Below are 19,898 nucleotides of genomic sequence, written 5' to 3'. Positions count from 1 at the left end.
TCAGCCAAGAAAAACACAAACCACTGCCCTAAGTCCCATATCAGCCACCTAACCCAGAAAGATACCATGGTGGATGGTATCAAATGCTGCTGAAAGATCCAGGAGGCCCAATAGAAACTTATTTTCTTGTCCAACTCCCAGTGTAGGTCATCCATCAAGGTGACCAAGACAGTTTCTGTCCCGTAACCAGTCCAGACTTAGATTGAAATGGGGTCCAGGTAATACATTTCATTCAAGAAAACCTGGAGTTGTGTTGTCACCACCCACTGTAGGACCTTACTTACAAAAAGGAGATTAGAGACTGGCTGTTAGTTATCTAACAAGGTGGGATCCAATGAAGGTTTTCCCCCCCAATAAAGGCCTTAAGATTGCTTCTTTTAGAAAAGTTGCAACATAGGTCCCTTTCAAAGAAGCATTTACAACCCCCACCACCCAATTAGCCAGTCTTCCTTTGGCAGTTTTAATTAGCCAGGATGGACATGGATCTGACATGCAAATGGTTTGCCTTGTCTTGCCTTGCCAAGCAACTTGTCCACATCATCATGTTGAACAACCTGAAACTCATCCTTCAAAACCAAACAAGTGCATGCCTCAGTTACTTACCAAAACTCTACCCTCAATGTGGAATCCAAGTCAGAATAAATCAGAGCAATTTTCTCAGAAAAATCAGTCTGAAGTCTTTGATGTAATAGCCCTTTAATTACCTGGAACAACTGTCCTAGACAAAACTGAGCTGATGTAATAGAGGTGGCAAAGAATCATTTTTTCACTGCCCTCACTGCTGCAAAGCAGGTTCTAAAATGGGCCTTAACCTGTGCTCCATCGGATTCATCTTAAGTCTTTCTCCATTGTCGTGTTAGTTGTCTACACAAGAACTTTATTGCCCTGAGCTCTTCAGAAAACCAAGAAGCCTGTTCTTTGCACCCAAGTAAAGGATCCTTGGAAGCAATTGTGTCAAATGCCTGGGTCATTTCCCTATTTCACAAATCAACCAGAGCATCAAAAGAATCACCAACTCTAGCAGTTGGAAAATTCTTCAGAGCATTCAGAAATCCTTTAATCTCTGGGAGTGGATCATTTTAACAGGTTCGTTTCCCCTGCAAAGGCTAGGAATCCCACCAAATTCAGATAGTGAGCTGATACTCTATCAGATAATAAACTGTCCATGATTTTCAACCCTCCAGTTCACCATCATGCTCACCAGCAAAAACCAAATCAAGAGCATGGCCTGCTACCTTGTGTAGGGACAAATATTGAGACAAGTCCATGGTTGTCATGGAACCATCTTGAATCAGGTACTCTCCTGTTTTGCCACTGCATCCATCATTGGTAAATAGGTTGAAGACTAGAAGGAGCAGAGATTGTTCACACTTAGAGCAAAAAACTAGTTTTTCAGATTGGCAGTGATTCAGTGCTGATTTTTGTAAGCATCAAAATGGGAGAAAACTAAAAGACAGATGTCATCCCGGCCTTGTTGCCAGTCCTAAATAGGGTCCAAAAAACACTGCAGAAATAATCCAGTTTGAGACTGCTTTAACTGTCCTGGCTCAGTGCTAGAGAATTCTAGAACTGTAGTTTTGTGAGACTTTTAGCATTCTTTTGTCAGAGAGCTCTGGTGCCACAATAAACTACAATTCCCAGAATTCTCTAACACTGAGCCAGTGCAGTTAAAGCAGTCTCAAACTGGATTGGTTCTGTGGTGTGTTTTGGATCTATGATTCTCAGAATTTAGCTTTTCTTTCTCACAGTATTTGGTTTGGTGAAAAGCATGAACAACTCTGACTACAGTGTTGATATAAAATAATTACTCCCATTGCTCTTGCTATATAGACAGCATTTGCAATTTTAATAACACTCCTTGCTGTTAAATTTTCTTATACAAGGCAAGCTGTTGTTAATATTTCCTTTTAAGAATAATCATCTAAATAGGATAAGGGAAGAGTTATTTTTAAATCTGCAATAGGTAATTTACCACAGGGTGGCAGTCTAGTCCTGTTGAAAGCAAAAGTTCCAGCAATAACTGGAAACCATGTGTATGTTTTCTTTTTCATACTGATTTTCATTCATATATTATGGCAGTCATATGGTAAGTTTGCCTGCTTGGCTCTGTACATATGTGAGAATCCACAGAGGGGGCAGAAGATATCCTAAGAAACCAGGGATCCTATTTGCAAGAGAGCATTCAAACTGACATTTGAAGAGAGGGTTCTGTTGTTCAGATATTACAGTTACAAGATATTGTCATATGGTTAAGGTTCACTAAAATGCTGTTTTTTTCTGGGTGTAGTTTGGAACTGAAGCCCTAAATTTGATATAACATTTGAGAAGGAGGTGCAAAGAAATATTTATGGGGAGGCATAGCAGACACATGTCCTTCAAGTAAAATGCCTGTTTATTTATTTAATCAATTTATATCCTATCTTTCTCCCAGTGTGGGACCTAAGGTAGTTCACAATGTAAGTTAAAACAAAATACAGTTTTTAAAAATGGATAATACATGTTAGAAAAAATAAGCAATCATATTAGAAACATTAAAAGCCAGTCCATTACTGACAAGAGATAATGATTTAGCACCAAGACAGCTTCCTTAGAATCAAATGGAAAGGAAAAATACAGATGGATGTCATCAGTGTACTGCTGACACCTGATCTCAAAACTGGATGAAGCCTTTCAGTAGTTTTGTGTAGATGATGAATGGGGACAGAACTGAGGCCTGATGGAAACCCTCAGGCCAACAGCTAGGGGTCAGGCATAAATCCCTGAGTACCACCTTTTGAATTTGTCCTACAAAAAAGACTAGAAATACTGTAAAAATGTATTCTCAAGTTCCATCCTAGAGACACAACTCAGAAGGATACAGTGGTCAATGGTATGGAAAACTGCTGAGTAGTTTTATATTCCTTAATATGTCTGTTTTCAGTGGCATGAAACAGAGTTAGCTGCTAATGGTGGTTATTCCTTCCTGGTTCTGTTAGAAGTTAGCCTAGATTCTGGCTCCTTGAAAATATATTAATAATACATAGAGCTGTTCTTACATAAATGTGTTTCGGGATTGCAGTCTTATACTCTGCATGGCACAGTACTCTTTGACTCTCTAGACGACACTGCACATAATTCATTGCATGGAATTAATGATGCCTCTCTTGCTTTGTTGAAATTATTTTCCCCAAACTTAGTTTTCTTTAAAATGTGTATTAAGTATCTTGAAATATATAAATACACATATTCCTAAAACTGAAATTGTTTATATAGATAATACATTGTAGTAAATAAATGAAAATAAATATGTGTGTCTATAAACAAAGAAATACAAATTGCACAGTTTTAAAATGTTCATATTAATTAACAATTAAGTGCAAAATAAATGATTTAAGACTGATTTAATTATTTACTGTCCTTGCTGTGCAATCAATTTTTTTCCAATTTATTTATACTAGTTGAACTGTCAGATAAGAGAGGAGAACCTAGTGCTGGCACTGGTGGCCCAACAGCAAAACTCCCTCCATCTCAATTTGATCCACCTTTACCACCATCCAGCTCACCTCAACCACCTCCTCCGCCTCCTCCACCTCCTCCGCCTCCAACAGCAGCTCCTGTTACTGCACACGTAGAAGATCTAGTAAGTTAAGGAGCATTGAAAATTATCTTGGTCAGGTGCATACTCCCAGTTCTGATAGTCCTGTATCTCTGTGAAGTGGGATAGAAGAAACTGGGAATGCTACAGAATGCTAGACTAATTTTAATGACATTTGTCATGCCAGCTTAGTTAGGATGGTCTATTACATCATATAATGCTGGTGCTACTGTGATACTGCTCTGCCAAGCAAGGTAATTATTTATTTATTTCAGTGTCTAGGATTAGGAAATGTGTGGTGTGCATATGTGATACTTAATTTCATTCTAAATACTACATTCTTTTTCCATTGCTTACAGTTCTCTTCTCATCAGGGCCATGCAGTTACCCCTCAGACCAGACTAGACTCAGCTGCTGCCTTAATAGCTCCTGGTTCTGCTGCAGGGTCAGGCACTGTGCCCATTCCAAAAGCGGTAACAATCCAGGGGATATTTTTCTTTATGCAATAAAGTCTATGGAAGCAGGCTCCTGCAATTCTCTCTCGCAAAACTTATTGGGTAATAGGATTTGTGCAGACCTTATCCATGTTCTTATAATGGAAGACATTCAGTGAATATTTCCATGGTCATTTTTGGATTTCACTATTCAGTGGGTTTTTTTTTTTTAAGAGTTTGGAAATACAGAGAATGCTCCCGTTCCTCATAGGTCTGAAAGGCATGCATGCACACACATACACCATTTCCCATAGGCTTAAAACTGTCTAAAAAGTAGCAAAATTACCAATGTTATCTTCCAGAGCTTCCTGGGGTTCAGAAAATTATTATACTTTGGACCCAGAAATTGGTGACTGTTACATTCTGCAGCCTCTGGAAGTTGTCCATCTGTGGTGTAATGTAATTAGAATTTATATTTTGCTTGTTGTAGCCCATGGCGAGGGTTGTGACATCAGCGCAGCAGAAGGCTGGAAGAACGATCACTGCTAGAATCACCGGCCGATCTGATTTTGCACCAAAGAATCGAATTTATAGTAATCTGGATGTGTTGGGAGTTTCTCCTCCCATGAATTCTGTTGTTGTGGAAAAACATCATCCAGTCACTCAAGTAAGTCAAGTAATGTCTGAGTAATTTTTACCCTTTTATTTTTCATTTTGTGATTAGGTTTGCATTGGGGGTTTTGACAAAACATTTTTAAATTCAGAGACAAAATGTCCACTAGTTCTGTCTCCCTATATGCACAAGTTTGTCTTATTTTGCTTCAGAGACAATAGGATGCTGTATGCCAAGAGACACTCAGGTGGTTTTTTTATTATTTAAATCACTTTAGAAGCACAGGCCACTTGCAAATTTAAACATTTTCTACCTACTCAGAGGATACCTAAGAATGCACATTCCAGCAGGATAATGATGCCAGCCACAGATGCTGACGAAATGTCAGGAAGAAACTCTTCTAGAACATGGCCACATAGCCTGAAAAACCCACAAAAAAACTATGGATGCCAGTCATGAAAGCCTTCAACTTCACATAGGATAATAATTCTAAACACCCACAAAAAAGTAAGCCTTGAGTGGTTTAAAAACAATAATGTGAGTGACTTAGAATCACCCAATTAAAGTTCAGACCTCAGTACAATTAAGAACTGAGGCAAGACTTGAAAGCTGCTGTTTACGAGTGGTTCCCATCCAAACCGATTGTTGGAGCAATTTTCCCAAGAGGTATAGGCAGAAATCACAGGATCCAGATGTGCCAAACCAGACATGTATCTAAGAAACACAGCCATATTTGCTGCCAAAGGCTCTTTTGCCCAGTATTGACTCAGTGATTACTTAAGAAATAAACAGTGCAGGTTTGGTTTTATTTAATTTTTTAAATAAAAATATTTTGCATCTTCCCTGCTTTCAGTATCTTGTCTGCATCAAGTGGTAATTCCAATTAAACCTCAATTCAGTTTTGGATTTTAACAATTAAATATGTGAAAACTGGGAGGAAGATAAATTATTAACTGAATAGAACTGTAGCCTCCACAGCCAAGGAGGACATAGCATATTTGGTGAGCCCATCACATAATGTGCCCCAATTGTGGGCATGCAGGCTCTTTCTCTCCATCACATTTCAAGACAACATGCAAATTGGGTGACTTCAAGATCACTTGTTTGACCCATCTCTGGGCCAATACACAGCACCATAAAGCGGCATGCCGATGATGATGCTAGGGTTAGGGAGTGCGCACCAACCGCATGCTCCCTAACCCTAGTCCGTGCAGCACCGGCATCATGGCAGCCTCCTGTCCACACAGGGGCTACCATGATGCTGGCGTTGCCGTGCAGCGTCCCCACAACCACATAGGGAAGTGATGCAGCCCTTATGACGTTGCAGGAAGGAGCTGCATTTTGCAGCTATTTACTAGAGTGGCTTGTTCCCACAGCAACTACACGGCCACGGGAACGATCCTGAAGGGAAAGGGGCTGCCCCTTTCTCCTCCCGAGTGTCTGGGGGCATGAAGCCTTTTCCGAGGTGCCACTTCTTACTTGCCCAGAAAATGCTGAATTGGGGCCGCAGGGCTGCTAGTGAGGTTGCCCTGGTCCCAATCCAGCACGAAAACGGGCAGTCTGTACCGGGCCTCTATCTCAGCCTTCTGTTTTGTAACATCTTACTTGATTAAAGTATCAGATGATCATGAAAGCTTGATACAGTTCTGAAGATTTTTTGGTTGATCTCAAAAAGCATTATCACAATATATATTTGGGTCTTTTTCTTATGACCAGCATGATCCCTCTCCTTCTTGCATGGAATGTTAATTATTAATTAGAAAAGAGTTGAGGAACATTGAATAGGAGCATGAAGATTATCTCAGGTCCAGTCTGTACTTAGCTAGTCTTACTCATTCTAAGGCAAATTCCAGTGGAATCGTCAACTTGAAAGTAGTTCCTAGGATGATCACAAGCTCACAATAAATTCCCACTTTCCCTGCTCTTGAGACAATTTAATTACTGCCCTATGCAAATAAGGAATTATATTATCTACTCTAATTTTTACCAGTAAGTTATATTCTTCTCATTCTGGTTTTGAGAACCTTGTGTATTAGTGGTGATTTGAAGTAATTCTTTGGAGTCGCAACTAAAATCTAGAGAAGGAATTTTGGTGTTTGTTGTCTAAAGCCTAATTGTTGTATTTTGCTGTTGTTGTGCACATGAAAGTCATTTCTGACTTATGGCAATCCTCAGGCAAAATGATAGACAAAGCTGTCGTGAGGTTTTCTTAGCAAGTATCTTCAGAGTGGGTTTGCCATTGCAATCCTCTGAAGCTGAGAGAGTGTGATTTGCCGAAGGTCATCCAGTGTGTTTCATAACCAAGCCAAGAGTCTTCAGAGTTGTAGTCCCAACATTCAAACCACTGCGATGCTTTCATGTTTTGGGCCTTGGTAGTCTCTCATCATGTAAGTCATAAAACTATGTAATCCTTCTATTATGCTAGCTGTGTTTGCACCATGGTCATATTTAATATTAGCACTAAGAGTTTTTTCTTTTGCATGGCAGAATAAGCTGTTATATGATTCCCTTATTTCAGCCTGAAATGGTACAGCTTAGAAACAGGCTTTCTACCTTGTCTGCTCTCCATGAGAACTAATTCTTGAACCAATCGGTGTTGCATCTTAAAAATTTGATTGCTCATTTTGGGCCTTTTTGAATGTATTGTCTTCAGTTAAGTTTTTATAATTGAACAAACTGATAATTGACAGGTTTTTTATTTTAAAAATCTGAACTGTTAGTTTTTATTTGCCATGTCTGTACAAACAGTATAGCCTTTATGTTAGTATTGTGCTATTGTATTTAACTTTAATCCACACATACATATTAGAAGGATGGGCTAGAGATCTGATTATAAAGGGGAAAGGGGGGAGGGGCAAGGAGGAAAAAATGAAAAAAATATTTTCTTTGTTGGTTAGAGACATTAGAGACAATGTGAGGCCTTTTACATCCATGGAAACTTAGCAAATTTTGAGACTTCTGAAGATGCTGAAAGGCTTTGTTGCTGTACTTGATATTGATAGAAAGCATTCTCAATTGCTCAAAAGTAGTCAGAAGTTCTTTCTTCTGGAGCTTTGTTTGTGTTCTTTCTTCACCCTCCTTCATTATATTTATACAGCTAGATACCATTTGGATTCATGCTTCTTATGCTGTCAGTTTCCTTTACTGCTGTTATAACAAAGGTCATCAAAGGCTTTTTGAAAACAATGTTTCTTGTCAGTCACTGTTTTATATTTTGAGTTAAAGTGGACAAGTTTAGGTAGGATCTAAGGCAATAAGAACAGAGTCAACAACACTGTTGTGCTTCTTTCCTGATGACAAGTTGTCAGCCTGCTTTGCTGAACACAAAGCAAGATGAATATGCTCCTTTTTATGCTGGAGTCTTCACTTCTCATTCAGTGGGCTTAAAAGAAGAGTGTGTGAAATATATAGCATAGGAATTCCAGCTTACTAAAGTATGCGTGAAGGAATGTTTGGTTGCCAAGTGAAAGCTCAAAAGCTTATAATGTCTTTTGACAACTAGCTGGTGAACTGTATTGAAGAATATAGACCTGATAATAGCTAAAATTCAGATGGAGATAGGAAATTTCTGGTCCAGTCTATGAACTTCCTAGGTGGTCTTAGACAAGCCTAACTGTCTGATGGGTTTCAGTCCCCAACCCCTAAAATTATGCAAATATGAGTCATAATAATGCTGACTGACCCTTTAAAAAAAACCTCTAGTAAAAATGGTTTAAAAAGCAAGGCACCTGAGGGAAAGTGAAGTTAAGAAGTAGAGGAGATGCGTCAATATACTTGAAGAAAGTGGATAATTGTAAACAAGAATTTATCTTGAGATTAGACAGACTTTCTCTTGCCTAGTGGTCTTGCTTGTATGGAGGTGTTGTGTGTAACAGACCTTCATTCCTCTGGCTGTTGGCAAAAGCCAGACCGGATTTACATTCCCTTTTGCATTTCTGTGGTGACTGTCAGATGGAGTCAGTTGCTCTTTCTGGTGGTGAACTCTATGAGGGTGCTCTTTATCTGATGGATGGAGCAAGGCTGCTGCTCTCCTTGCTGTTACATTGTTCCTCAGAGACTGGCTGCAGTCTCCTGGTACCCCTTGTGTCCTGGTTGATGGCAGAGGTGAGATTACGCTTCCTTTTACTTCTGTCCTGCTGTTACACAGCAACTCAGTGAAATAATTTGTATGTGGAAAGGTGGTGTTTTTCCTTGCTATCATTGCTGTCATCATTGTCCAACTTTTCCTTGCAAGGTTGACAAGGAGAAAGGGATGTACCTGCAAGAATGATCTATCTTCTCATACACAGACTTTCCCAAGACAGATAGAACTATGAAAAAGCTGGTCCGTGAATAAGCCATTTGTGTTTCCATATACACATAGAACTATGATGTGATAGGAGGCCATATTGTGTATGTGCTATGTATGAAGATGCTAAATATGACTATTTCTTCACAAGAATGAAACCACTTTACACCACATCTTAAGGGAACTGTTTTAGTTTGAAGGCAAATGTTCTTTTTTAACATTTTACAGAAGGCTGATCAACTGTTCTGCATCCTGGGAAATGTAAATTATTTGAATTGCCAGGTAGACTTTCACCTAAACTGTAACTGGACCTTAAGTTGTAGTGCCTGAATCAACTTGGTCGCTGTCTGAGTGTAGGAGGTTTGTCTGGTTTATTTATTGGAGATTTAAATCCAACAATCTCAAAGTATTTTCCAATAGGCTTCTGGCCAGTTTTACTTTTAATATTATCCACAAAGCAATGATACCTTTATTGGACCAACAAAAATGCACAAAACACATCATGTAAGCTTTTGCAGCTTCACTGGCTTTTTTGTCTTCCTTTTGAAAAAAACCAGTGGAGCTTCAAAAGCTTGCATGATATATTTTCATGTCAAGATACAGGAATAGGTACGTAAGTATATTAAAGAGGTATATTAGACATTTTATTTCTGATATGTCACTGCGAGAAGGCACTTCAAGACCTAGATGGTAGTGGAAAAAGACAGAGGAATATAGAAGCTAGTGAGAAATGTAAAGGAAGTAACAATTATTAAAGATGGTATATAAGTCTTACATAAGGGAACAGTACATATAAAGAGAACATTTCTGTTGAGATATGTAATATGTAAGGACTGAGAGAATGTTTTATTTTATGATTCAAAAACAATAAAAAAATCTTTTAAAAAAGCTTGCATGATATATTTTGTGCAGTTTTGGTTGGTCCAAGGTATCACTGTTTTCTGAGTTTTTATGGCTGCTACTGTGTTTTGCTGTCTGGCCAATATGGCTATGGGTGAATATGTTTTCTTTAATATTTTGAGCCTGTTGGAATCTGTGGAATATGATAGAATATAAATAACTTCTTCTTGTTTGTGTATTTCAGCAGACTATCTCTCAAGCTACTGCTGCAAAGTATCCTCGAACATTGCGCCAGTTTCCTAGTGGTATCAACCAGAGACCTCCAGGACACAGTGGGAAGACTCATACCCAGATCCTCAGCAACATCCATTCAATAAAGGTTGTTGAATAGGTGTGAAAGTTAAATGCTTGTATTTTACTGTAAGCACATGGCGAAATTTTCCAGGTTATAGTTTTAAATCTTTCCCAACATTTGCAGATTTATAAAGCAAGTCCTCAATGATGCATCATGTTTTTTCCCCTTTCAGTAATAACTTTACAGATGTAAAAATGTTTCAAGATATAAAAAGTAAGCCACCCAAACAGGTGCAATGTAGTTCTGTGTAACTGCAGATAAGGTATACTTGAAATTCTTATTTCCTTAACATATTTTATTAAATATGATTATTTAATGTTTTTAATAAAAAAGAATGAACTGAACTTCTTGTATTCTAATAAGCATGAATGTTCCTATTACATAAACTATGACAATGCCTCTTTTGTATCTTTTTTTTAATGAATCCTCAATTGTTGATATAGCAATCAGACTTGAAATTCAGAAATTATGTTGCCTTCCTCATAATGTATCAAATTAAGACCACTACAAAGAAGTTGGGCCAAATACAATATGAAATAATTCGCTGGCCATCAGAAGTATTAACGTATGTATTCACTAAATATGGATGAATAAAATTAATGCCACTATATTTATTTGAAATAGTTATATGTAATAATACCGCAAGTCTCTTGTTCAATTTTAGCAACTGTTTCTTTATCCTTCTTCAGTAAAATCTGTTGTAGGCACCACTTGGTCATCTGCAGTGTCACATATCTGTAAGCCTTAGCTCACAATGTACTTCCCCATGATGAGTTTGGGATCAAGCTGCTTCTTTATTACTGTTGTGGTGCCTCCACAAGTGGTGATACATTAAAAGAAAAGAAAATTGCATTCAGGAACGCAACAACTCCTTTAGTGCATTTATTGCCTCTTCTGACTTCAGCTTGCAGTTCCAGTGCCAATGAACTAACTTTGGAATGGGCGCCTGGGTATGAGTCACTTATACGCTCACTGCTGAATGACTGCCTGTAACATGAAGTGATAGCTTGGATATGTGAAATGTGTGCAGCAATTTAATAGTATGGATAAAACTTTCATGTTGTCTAAACATCAAATGTAGTATTTTTCAGTTGAGGTAATTAGTATACTGAGCTGTGAATTGGAGTGAAGGAAGTGGTGAGACATCAAGTAACATATATGGATTTGTGTGTCAGCTGAGGCCCAAAGCACATTTAGCATATGACACTTCCTATATACATAACAGGATTCAGCAGTGAAATTAAAACCACAGCTGTTGTTCATGCACTGATCTGTTGACAATAAAATGAATACTTCTAAATTTAGCAGCATATTCTTCCAGGTATAAGGGCTTGCAGTTACACTGTTATAATTAGAGACAGGTGAAGAGCCAGCCTGGTTTGAGCATTGGACTATGACTCTGGAGATCAACGTTAGATTCCCTGTCTGGCCATGGAAACACACTGGATGACCTTGGGTGAGTCACACACACTGAGCCCCAGAAAACCCGTGACAGGGGCACTCTAACTCGGAAATGATCTGAAGGCACAAACCAACAAAATTCTGTTGAGCTCGGGTTTTCTTTCCTCTCCAGTTGTGAATCTGACTGAATTTTTTAAAAATCAAAATGAAAATGAGTGCATATTTTAGAATGTTTAAATAGCATTTTTGCAGAACTGACTACATTTTCCAATTTTTCAAGCTACTTCCCAGTGAATAATGTCTTTGTTTTATGCACATTTTTAAAATCAACTATTTTCTGAGTGTAATTTCCCTTCATACTGCATGAGAAATGTTGGGAAGTGTATACACACTAGTAATAATTTCCAGCAAAAGCTAGTAACATCACCAGTTCTCATACTACCATTGTGTGAGATGGAAGAATAAAATTTTCATGTTGTGAGAAAGAGAAACTGGAAACTCTAAACTAAAGATAAAATTCAAAGGCCAGAATAGGGAGGTTTGAAAGACATATGCCAGGATCTTGTTATCACCTTAACTAAGTGCTTAACTATGTATCTTCTCCTGGCCCTACTTCCCCCCCCCCCCCCCCACCAAAACCTGAAAGAAATATCATTCAACTGTGCTCTGACCATTGGCAGAATGTCATTCCTTCTCCCTGTGCAGCTTGTGAACAGTAAAGTAGGTGGGTAATTGTGACTACGTAGCTATCATGAATATGTAACAGTTGCAGTTAGGTAACTCTTTCATATTCACAATCGCTACTTAATCAGAGGTTTGATACTATTGCCACAGTCATAACTTTCCCAACATACTTTATTAGACATCAGCTGCATGAACAGAAGGAGATTTGAGCATGGTTGAATGATGTTTCCATCAGGTTTGGAGGGAGCCAGGCCAGGTGAAGTTACTTAAGTATAAACTGATACAGGATTGTAGCCATCACATTTATTAAGTTTATTTGATGTTTCACACTCTCAACCTTGGAGGAAAGCAGTGGTAAACCCTCTGAACAAATTCTGCCATGGAAACCCTATGATAGGTTCACCTTAAGGTCACTGTAAACCAGAAATGACTTGAAGATACACAACATTTGATGTTTCCTGTGCAGATATTTAAACCTTGTTGCAATTTTTATCCCAGATTTATTCTGCAGAAAAACTCTTGAGGCAAATGATTGTTTTGGATAGAATGATGCTGACCCATTTGACTTTGGGAGAATACTATGGCTGCAAATAATATTAAAGTTGTTAATGACAGAATAAGCAGCACATTTTCAATAGTGTGTTCCAAAAAGTAAGAGCCTTCCATATTTAAATAAGTTGACCCCATACATGCTGCTGAGTAACCTTATGGGCAAAAAATATACTTTACACTTTAAATACTTTCCTAATTGTTAGCCAGAATTTGAAGACACTGTTGTGCATATCTAATACACAACCATGTGCATGCTTAGGAAATGACAACTTCTAATCACATGGCATTGTCTGCCACTTCAGAAGGATCCTTAGGCCTTTGGGAACAGTTTCTTTAAGGACCAAATAAATAAAACTTATTTATATCCTGCCTCTCTACAAAATGTAATCAAGGCGGCTTACAAGATTAAAATATACAGTCCGAACCCTCAACCCACCCCCACCCTTAAAATATAATTAAACCATGTAGAATTTAAAACATAAACCATACTTAAAAACAATACAATAACTCTGGTGAAGTCAGAGGTCAGCAGTTAGATTTTCCTTCTGATAGCCAGAGAGCTATTCAGGAAAGGCCTGCCGGAAGAGATCCGTCTTTATAGCTTTTTAAAAGCTGTTTAGAGTGGTAATACGACGGATCTCATTCGGCAGGCCACTCCACAATCTGGGAGCAACAGCTGAGAAGGTCCTCTGGGAGGTCGTAGACAGCCTTGTTTTACAAGGCTGTAACAGATTTTCCCGAGGATCTAAGTATGCAGGGAGGATTATATGGAAGGAGGCAGTCCTGAAGATAGGTTGGACTCAAGCCATTTAGGGCTTTAAAGGTGATAACCAACACCTTGTACTGGGCCTGGAAACTGATGGGAAGCCAGTGAAGTAAGTGATCTTAAGATCAGTGTTATATGGTGTCTTCTGGATGTACCAGAGACCAGTCTGGCTGCCATGTTTTGAACTAATTGAAGTTTCCGAACTAAGCACGAGGGTAGCCCCATGTAGAGTGCATTACAGAAATCAAGGCGTGAGGTTACCAGTGCATGTACTACAGTCTCAAGGTCCCTGACTTCCAGGAAAGGGCACAGCTGGCGTATTAGCCAGAGCTGATAACAGGCACTCCTGACCATCGCATTCACCTGATTTGTCATGTGAAGTGAAGAATCTAGGAGCACCCCCAGACCATGTGAATAAGGGAGGGGATTCAAGGGATACACAAATGCTTGGAAAAATCTGTCTGTGCATGTACACATGCAGCATCTATATACTGTCCCCCATCCCAACCACACAAGTTTCAAATTCTACAACCCCTTTAATTCTGTAACAGGGCAATCATTTGCAAAAATGAAAGGAAGACAACTTTTTAATCAGAGGTAATTTTTTTTAAAAAAGCAATTGTGAGAGAGAAAAGGCCTTGCTTCAAGGAATTACATTGAAGCAATATCACTTTTACATTGTCATTAAATAATGAACAAAATCTGAATTTAATGTTGTTAACTGCCCTCCAGTTGACCCCAAGTCATGGTGAGACATCTCCAAGATCCCCCGTCTTCCACTACTTAGGTTCTGTAAATTCAGGCCCATTTCCTCCTTGATTGACTCTATCCGTCTGGCATGTGGTCTTCCTCAATTTTTACTACCTTCTATGTTTCCTAGCAATATTGTCTTTTTCTAGTGATTTATGTCTCCTCATAATGTGGCCAGAGTACAATAGCCTCTATTTGATTATCTTGGCTTCCAAGAGGATTCCAGGCTTGATCTGTTCAGGGACCCATTTGTTTATCTTTTTGGCTGTCCACAGTAGGTATCATAGAATCATATACTCAGCACTCTTCTCCAGCACCACATCTCAAATAAATTGATCCTCTTCTTAGGTTCACATTAGAATTCCTTTAATGAAAATGTGCTAATAGTGTTCACAAAGTTTAGTAATAAATTAAGATGTAAAATATATAAATTAAGTTTTATGTAATTTAATTCACACAAACAATATAAAATCAGTCATTACAGGGGGGAAACGTGGCATGTGCTCTGGCCGTTAAAAAGTGGAGATGGAATCAGGAGAAATACACATATGCACATTTGATCTCATTGTAAGAAATGCAGGGGTAGCAAATGAGCCATTTTAGAAGGAACAACTTACTGTAAATAAGCAAAATTCTGTTTTTGTATGTTATTCTAAAAAGTAGTTCCAGTCCGCCTTTGGTGAATGAGTTCATGAAACTCTACATTTTCTCAATTCTGTGCCAGCATTACTCTCTGATCTCATCTTCTCTGTAAGAGGAAATACTGTCATTAGAGTTCAGAAAACACCAGATGCCTGTATTCTGTGTCAGATGTGAATGATTCATATGGGTTTGTGCATAACTGAGACAACATTCAGTAGCCACCCAGCCATCTATTTAGACACTGCACAATGAACATATGTAACTAGTTAAAGCAAAGGCCATTAACAGAGTTATTGAAACTGACCCATCTCAAAGTTGTCTGGCTTTCTTTTACTATGAACTTGGATAGTTTCAATACATATGTATTCCATTGACTTGCAGCAACTTACTTTCCTCCACTTACTGACTTGCATCAGGGTGGAAATAACTGACCTCTCCAAATATGGCTGGATTGCATCTTCCAGCAGCCCTAGCCACTGTTGAGGGATGGTGACAGTTGCAGTGGAGCAACATCTTACTTGTAAACAGATGCTTAGGCTGCAATCGTGTGCTTACATGGAAGTAAGTCCCAATAACTCAATTGAGCTTACTTCCAAGTAGACATGAAGGATTTTAGCATTAGACATATTCCTAGGTCATTCATATCTGTAGAAACTGCTGCTATGTAAGATTTGGACCAAGTTTCTTCCTATACAAATACCAGTATTTACTACTCCATTATCTTTTTTTCCCCCTTTGTTTTGCTTAGGCTATCAAGCATTGCTTTTCCAGTACTTTTTCTTACCAAGTTGTAAATGATTAAAGCTTGCTTCCCTCCCTCCCATAGGAAGCAGCTTAATATCCATAATATGTGCAGGATAATGTTCCTAATCTGAGTATGGTCTGTGCATCTTAGTGGAAATAACAGTTGAGCTTTTAATCACTAGAAAGATCCATTCCCCCTTGATACAGAGAATCTCCCTCCTTTAACCATACCAGTATATTCTGCTGGAAATCTAGTGCTGCTTACCAGCTAGTTGTTGGAATCCAGCTCTCACAAGATCTTCATATAAATATTTAATTGGATTCTTGCCAGCCATTAGGACACCATGTAACCAGATTAGAAGCATTCTGTGCCCGTGTTCCTTGTAGCTCTTTTTCCCTAGATGATGACATACAGAATGTTAGCTCACTGTTCAAAAAGAAAATTATATTATATGATATTTACAAACCTTGGTAACTGGTATGCCTAATGAAGTAGTCTCGGTCATTTTATTGTGTTATTCACTCTAAAGTTTTGTATCCCACAAAAGTAGGTCCTAGGGCATTATACAAAGCTACAATAAACATCAGTAATGTTTGAAGCACATAAACATTAGTCCATAAAACTGAGTGGGACAAAACAATTCACCAGCCAGCTAAAACCATGCATCAACATTAACCAATAAGTAACACAAAATGCTTGGCTGAATAAAAAACATTTTAACCTAGCATGTAAAAATACTGTGCTGGGGCCACCTGAATTGCTGTTGGGAAGGTATACCTGAGTTGGTATACCACCACAGAAAAATTCCTCTACTTCAAGCTTTGAACTACAACTATAATGAAGCTTTGTCATTGTAGCTCCTTCTGATTCCACTCCCCAAAAACCTACCTCTTACCTGAGGCATTGCAGATTGGGACATTCTGCTGTTGTCTGGAGAGCCCTCTCGGGATCAGCTGTTTGCCTCAATATGCCCTGACCTGCACCCCCTTAGAAACCTCAGCTGTGGCACTGCATGGATTAAAGGGCGGTTTTCTGGGGTCACATTTAGTCAATAACTGCAAACTTAAACCCCAAATTTGTGAGATTTTAAGTCCTTATGATTTCATAAACACACCTTTACTTATAAATTTGTCTTGAATGAATGCAAATCTTGAAACAGTAAGGTCATATATAGGTATTGGCAACTGATGGAACATTGATGGGAGCCAAACAGGTGAAGTCAAAAGCTATTTTCTTTCTTTGATCAAACGTTAACACATATACTTTAATTATTGGCATATAAATTGGCTTGTGAGAAAGAAACATCTTTAATTATTTATCTGAGATTTATAGTCTAAGATGGAACTCTGCTTCAAGCAAACCTCACAAATATAAAAATAATGGACTCATACTGAAACTGGAAAGGAGGGAATTTGTTAACTGCATTTTAGGACCTAGTTACTGCCTAGAAAATACATTCATCATAGTGTAACAATGGAAAAGTACATTTTGTTCTTTAAAACAGAATAAAATGCATGCTGTTACGTGATCTGTACTAGATGCGATGGGACAAAAGAGCTATCCCAAGACATGCAGTAGTTATTTCAGCCTTAATGTTCTTTTAAAAATGCAAAAAAAAACAACAACCAAAAAACAGGTAGGAATGAAGTTTAGGTAAATTATAACTCAAGCAACAGTAACATTAATTTCTTCAAAATTAGAAAACTCTAGTTGGAACTTAAATGTGTTTTCCAATGTCTGGAATATCCAGTGTGTTTACCTGTCCACTGTTCTTCAATAGCTTTGATCTGTGCATCTGTAAACTTCCAGAACTGTGCCAATTTTGTCCATTCACGTATTTTTAACTGATTATATGCAAGATTCCAAAGGGAGGAGCGGATCTGTTTGGTCTGCAAACTGTGATCTTGTTTAAAAGATAAAATATTATTTGGCAGATTACCGTCACTGTGGCAATTCTCCTGGAAAGTAAAGAACAGTAAACAGCAAAAATTAGTCATGCTGCGCTTCAGATTTTATGTTTTTCTGGATGTCAAACATCGTTGACTTTCATTATGTATACTTGTAATGATTTAAACAGAACTACTAACTTTTCCAAAGAGCTCAGTCCTATGCAAACAGCATTGAACATGCTATTTGCTGGGGAGGAGGTTAACAGCAGTACTTTTTAAATTGTTTCAATTAAATAATAAGAATAATAAGAATAATAATAATAAGAAGATTTATTGATATGCCGCCCAATCGCTGGGAATCCGGGTGGCTTAACAGAGGGGATAATAGACGGTTCCCTGCCTTCAGGCTTACAATCTAAAAAGACACGACACAAAAGAAGGGAATGGTGAGGGGGGGAGGGCATCAGGTCCAGCATTCTTCTCTCCCTCTGAGGCCTGGACCAAGGCAGATGGACTGGAGGGAGGGCTCTTCTTCTTCAGGCTAGCCCTGGTGGAGCTGGACCTGCCTGGTCAACTCCCTCACAGACCAGAAGATGACAGTTATGGAGGGAGGAGTCTCTTCTTCCAGGCTAGCCCTGGTGGAGCTGGGCCTGCCTGATCAACTCCCTCACAGGCCGGAAGATGACAGTTATGGAGGGAGGAGTCTCTTCCGTCAAGCTAGCCCTGATGGAGCTGAGCCTGCCTGGTTAAATTACGCAAGACTCCAAGATCTCTTATTTCTGTTTGTTAGTTTTCTGTTTATTTGATTTATTAATTTATATCCTGCCTTTCTCCCAACATGGAATCCAAGGCAGCTTAAAACATAGGTTATATACTATAAAATATATACTATATAATAAATGCATTTGAGATGGGGATGGAGAAGAGTGCTGAGCATACCATGGCCACATCACGAGGAAAAATGAATTATTAGAAAAGCAATAATTCTAGGAAAGGTAGAGGGCAGTAGAAAAGGGAGGGAGACTACATGCCAGATTGATGGACTCAGTCAGGGAAGTCATGGGCCTGAAATTTATCCCAGGTCTATTCAGATCAGTTATTCACACTAATGACAATCCAGGCCTTTTTTAAAAAGCTCAGGGAAAACCCTGATATTGATGATTCCGGGTTAAATTGGGTTTCTGACAACCCCCTGCAATTGGGTGCATTGGGGATGGGTGAACAATGAAGATTCAACCTGGATTCATCCTGGATTATTTTCATCATTTGACTAACCCCCCACCTTACATCAGGCACATGAGGCTAGTGAGGAAAGGCATATAAAATGTTACAGTTCTGGGCAGCCCATTTCTCCACTTCCTTAATTCCCCCATGGCTGCTGTGCCTATTTTCCTCCGGCTGCTGTGTCTGTCCTTCTGTTGCCTCATAAATATACTGGTGTGTGTAGTACATGGACAGGGTTCAAGTCAAGGTCTCCCTGCTGGAAGTCCTGACAGCAGATTGTTGACCTAATTTGCCAAAAATTGTCCATTTATTTGCACAAACCATTCTGGATTGGTGGGGGGAGGGAATACACAGGTCCTAGCTATGGGCAGAATCCTCTTTGGCAGTTATGAATGTATAAACCAAGTTACATACTCACAACTGTAACATATTCATAATCCTTATGTAGCTGTCACAATCCCTACTTAACTGTGCAGCTGCTGCTGCAATTGACAGCGGTCTAATCTGTTGATCAGGAAGCAGTTGCCCAATGCTCCCATCCACCCCCTCGCATGAGCAATGTTCAGCAGGAGCGGAAGTTGCAACAGAGGTCCTCCTTTTGATTCATGCACTAGAGATTGCTTATTTGGAGGACTGGAAATGTCAGCCAACTGCTTCCTGAACAGTGGGGGGAAGGCCCCTGTCAATTGCAGTGACTGCTGCACAGTAAGAAAGGATTGGGGAGGTGGACCTCAACTCATGGCAACCCTCTGGATGAGACATCTCCAAGACCCCCTGTCCACTCCTCTGCTTAGGTCCTGAAAATTCAGACCCAGGATAAAAATGCATGCCTTGAACGTGTTCTGAATGCATCCACATCATCAACTCCATCTTTATTCAAATACTTGCATGGGTGAGCAACCAAACTTACAGAGATGTTCATCAATGTGGTCCCATAGTGTGAATAACAAAGCCTGAATGTGTAACATTTGTATCCTATTGGAAGATTTTTGCGTTCTTCTCCCCCCCCCCCCCATATGGGGATTTACTGCATGAAAATTCCTCTCTCTCTCTCTCTCTCTCTCTCTCTCATTCAAACTAACCATGTGATTTAGGTCACTCCCCCTTTGGAACTAACAGAGTTTCTCTCTCAAAGATTTTC

At 39.0% G+C, this 19,898-nt stretch overlaps 2 protein-coding genes across 8 annotated transcripts in view; one reads left to right on the top strand and one right to left on the bottom strand.

Annotated features, from left to right (window-relative positions):
* POC5 (POC5 centriolar protein) overlaps window positions 1–11,146 on the top strand; it is a 48,640-nt gene extending 37,494 nt beyond the window's left edge. For 4 of the 5 annotated variants that reach the window (XM_089494414.1, XM_089494401.1, XM_089494421.1 and 1 more), the window contains 4 exons: window positions 3,438–3,619; window positions 3,934–4,047; window positions 4,499–4,675; window positions 9,994–11,146. In XM_089494414.1, the coding sequence (XP_089350540.1) occupies window positions 3,438–3,619; window positions 3,934–4,047; window positions 4,499–4,675; window positions 9,994–10,140 (620 nt within the window). In that variant the 3' untranslated portion in view covers window positions 10,141–11,146. The remainder of the gene's footprint in view (window positions 1–3,437; window positions 3,620–3,933; window positions 4,048–4,498; window positions 4,676–9,993) is intronic. The other variant, XM_089494407.1, reaches the window with a different exon arrangement.
* A 2,748-nt stretch (window positions 11,147–13,894) lies between these two features.
* The window catches only part of ANKDD1B (ankyrin repeat and death domain containing 1B), a 44,546-nt gene continuing 38,542 nt past the window's right edge, over window positions 13,895–19,898 (bottom strand). For all 3 annotated transcript variants that reach the window (XM_089494437.1, XM_089494452.1, XM_089494445.1), the window contains 3 exons: window positions 17,404–17,602; window positions 15,909–16,040; window positions 13,895–15,005 (listed from right to left, as the gene is read on the bottom strand). In XM_089494437.1, coding sequence (XP_089350563.1) covers window positions 14,947–15,005; window positions 15,909–16,040; window positions 17,404–17,602 — 390 coding nt within the window. In that variant the 3' untranslated portion in view covers window positions 13,895–14,946. The remainder of the gene's footprint in view (window positions 15,006–15,908; window positions 16,041–17,403; window positions 17,603–19,898) is intronic.

The sequence above is a fragment of the Sceloporus occidentalis genome, unplaced genomic scaffold (assembly GCF_023333645.1).
Source record: "Sceloporus occidentalis isolate IW3139 unplaced genomic scaffold, rSceOcc1.0.p SCAF_1, whole genome shotgun sequence".
In the NCBI taxonomy this organism is placed as follows: domain Eukaryota; kingdom Metazoa; phylum Chordata; class Lepidosauria; order Squamata; family Phrynosomatidae; genus Sceloporus; species Sceloporus occidentalis.
This window is presented reverse-complemented; position numbering and strand designations above follow the sequence as displayed.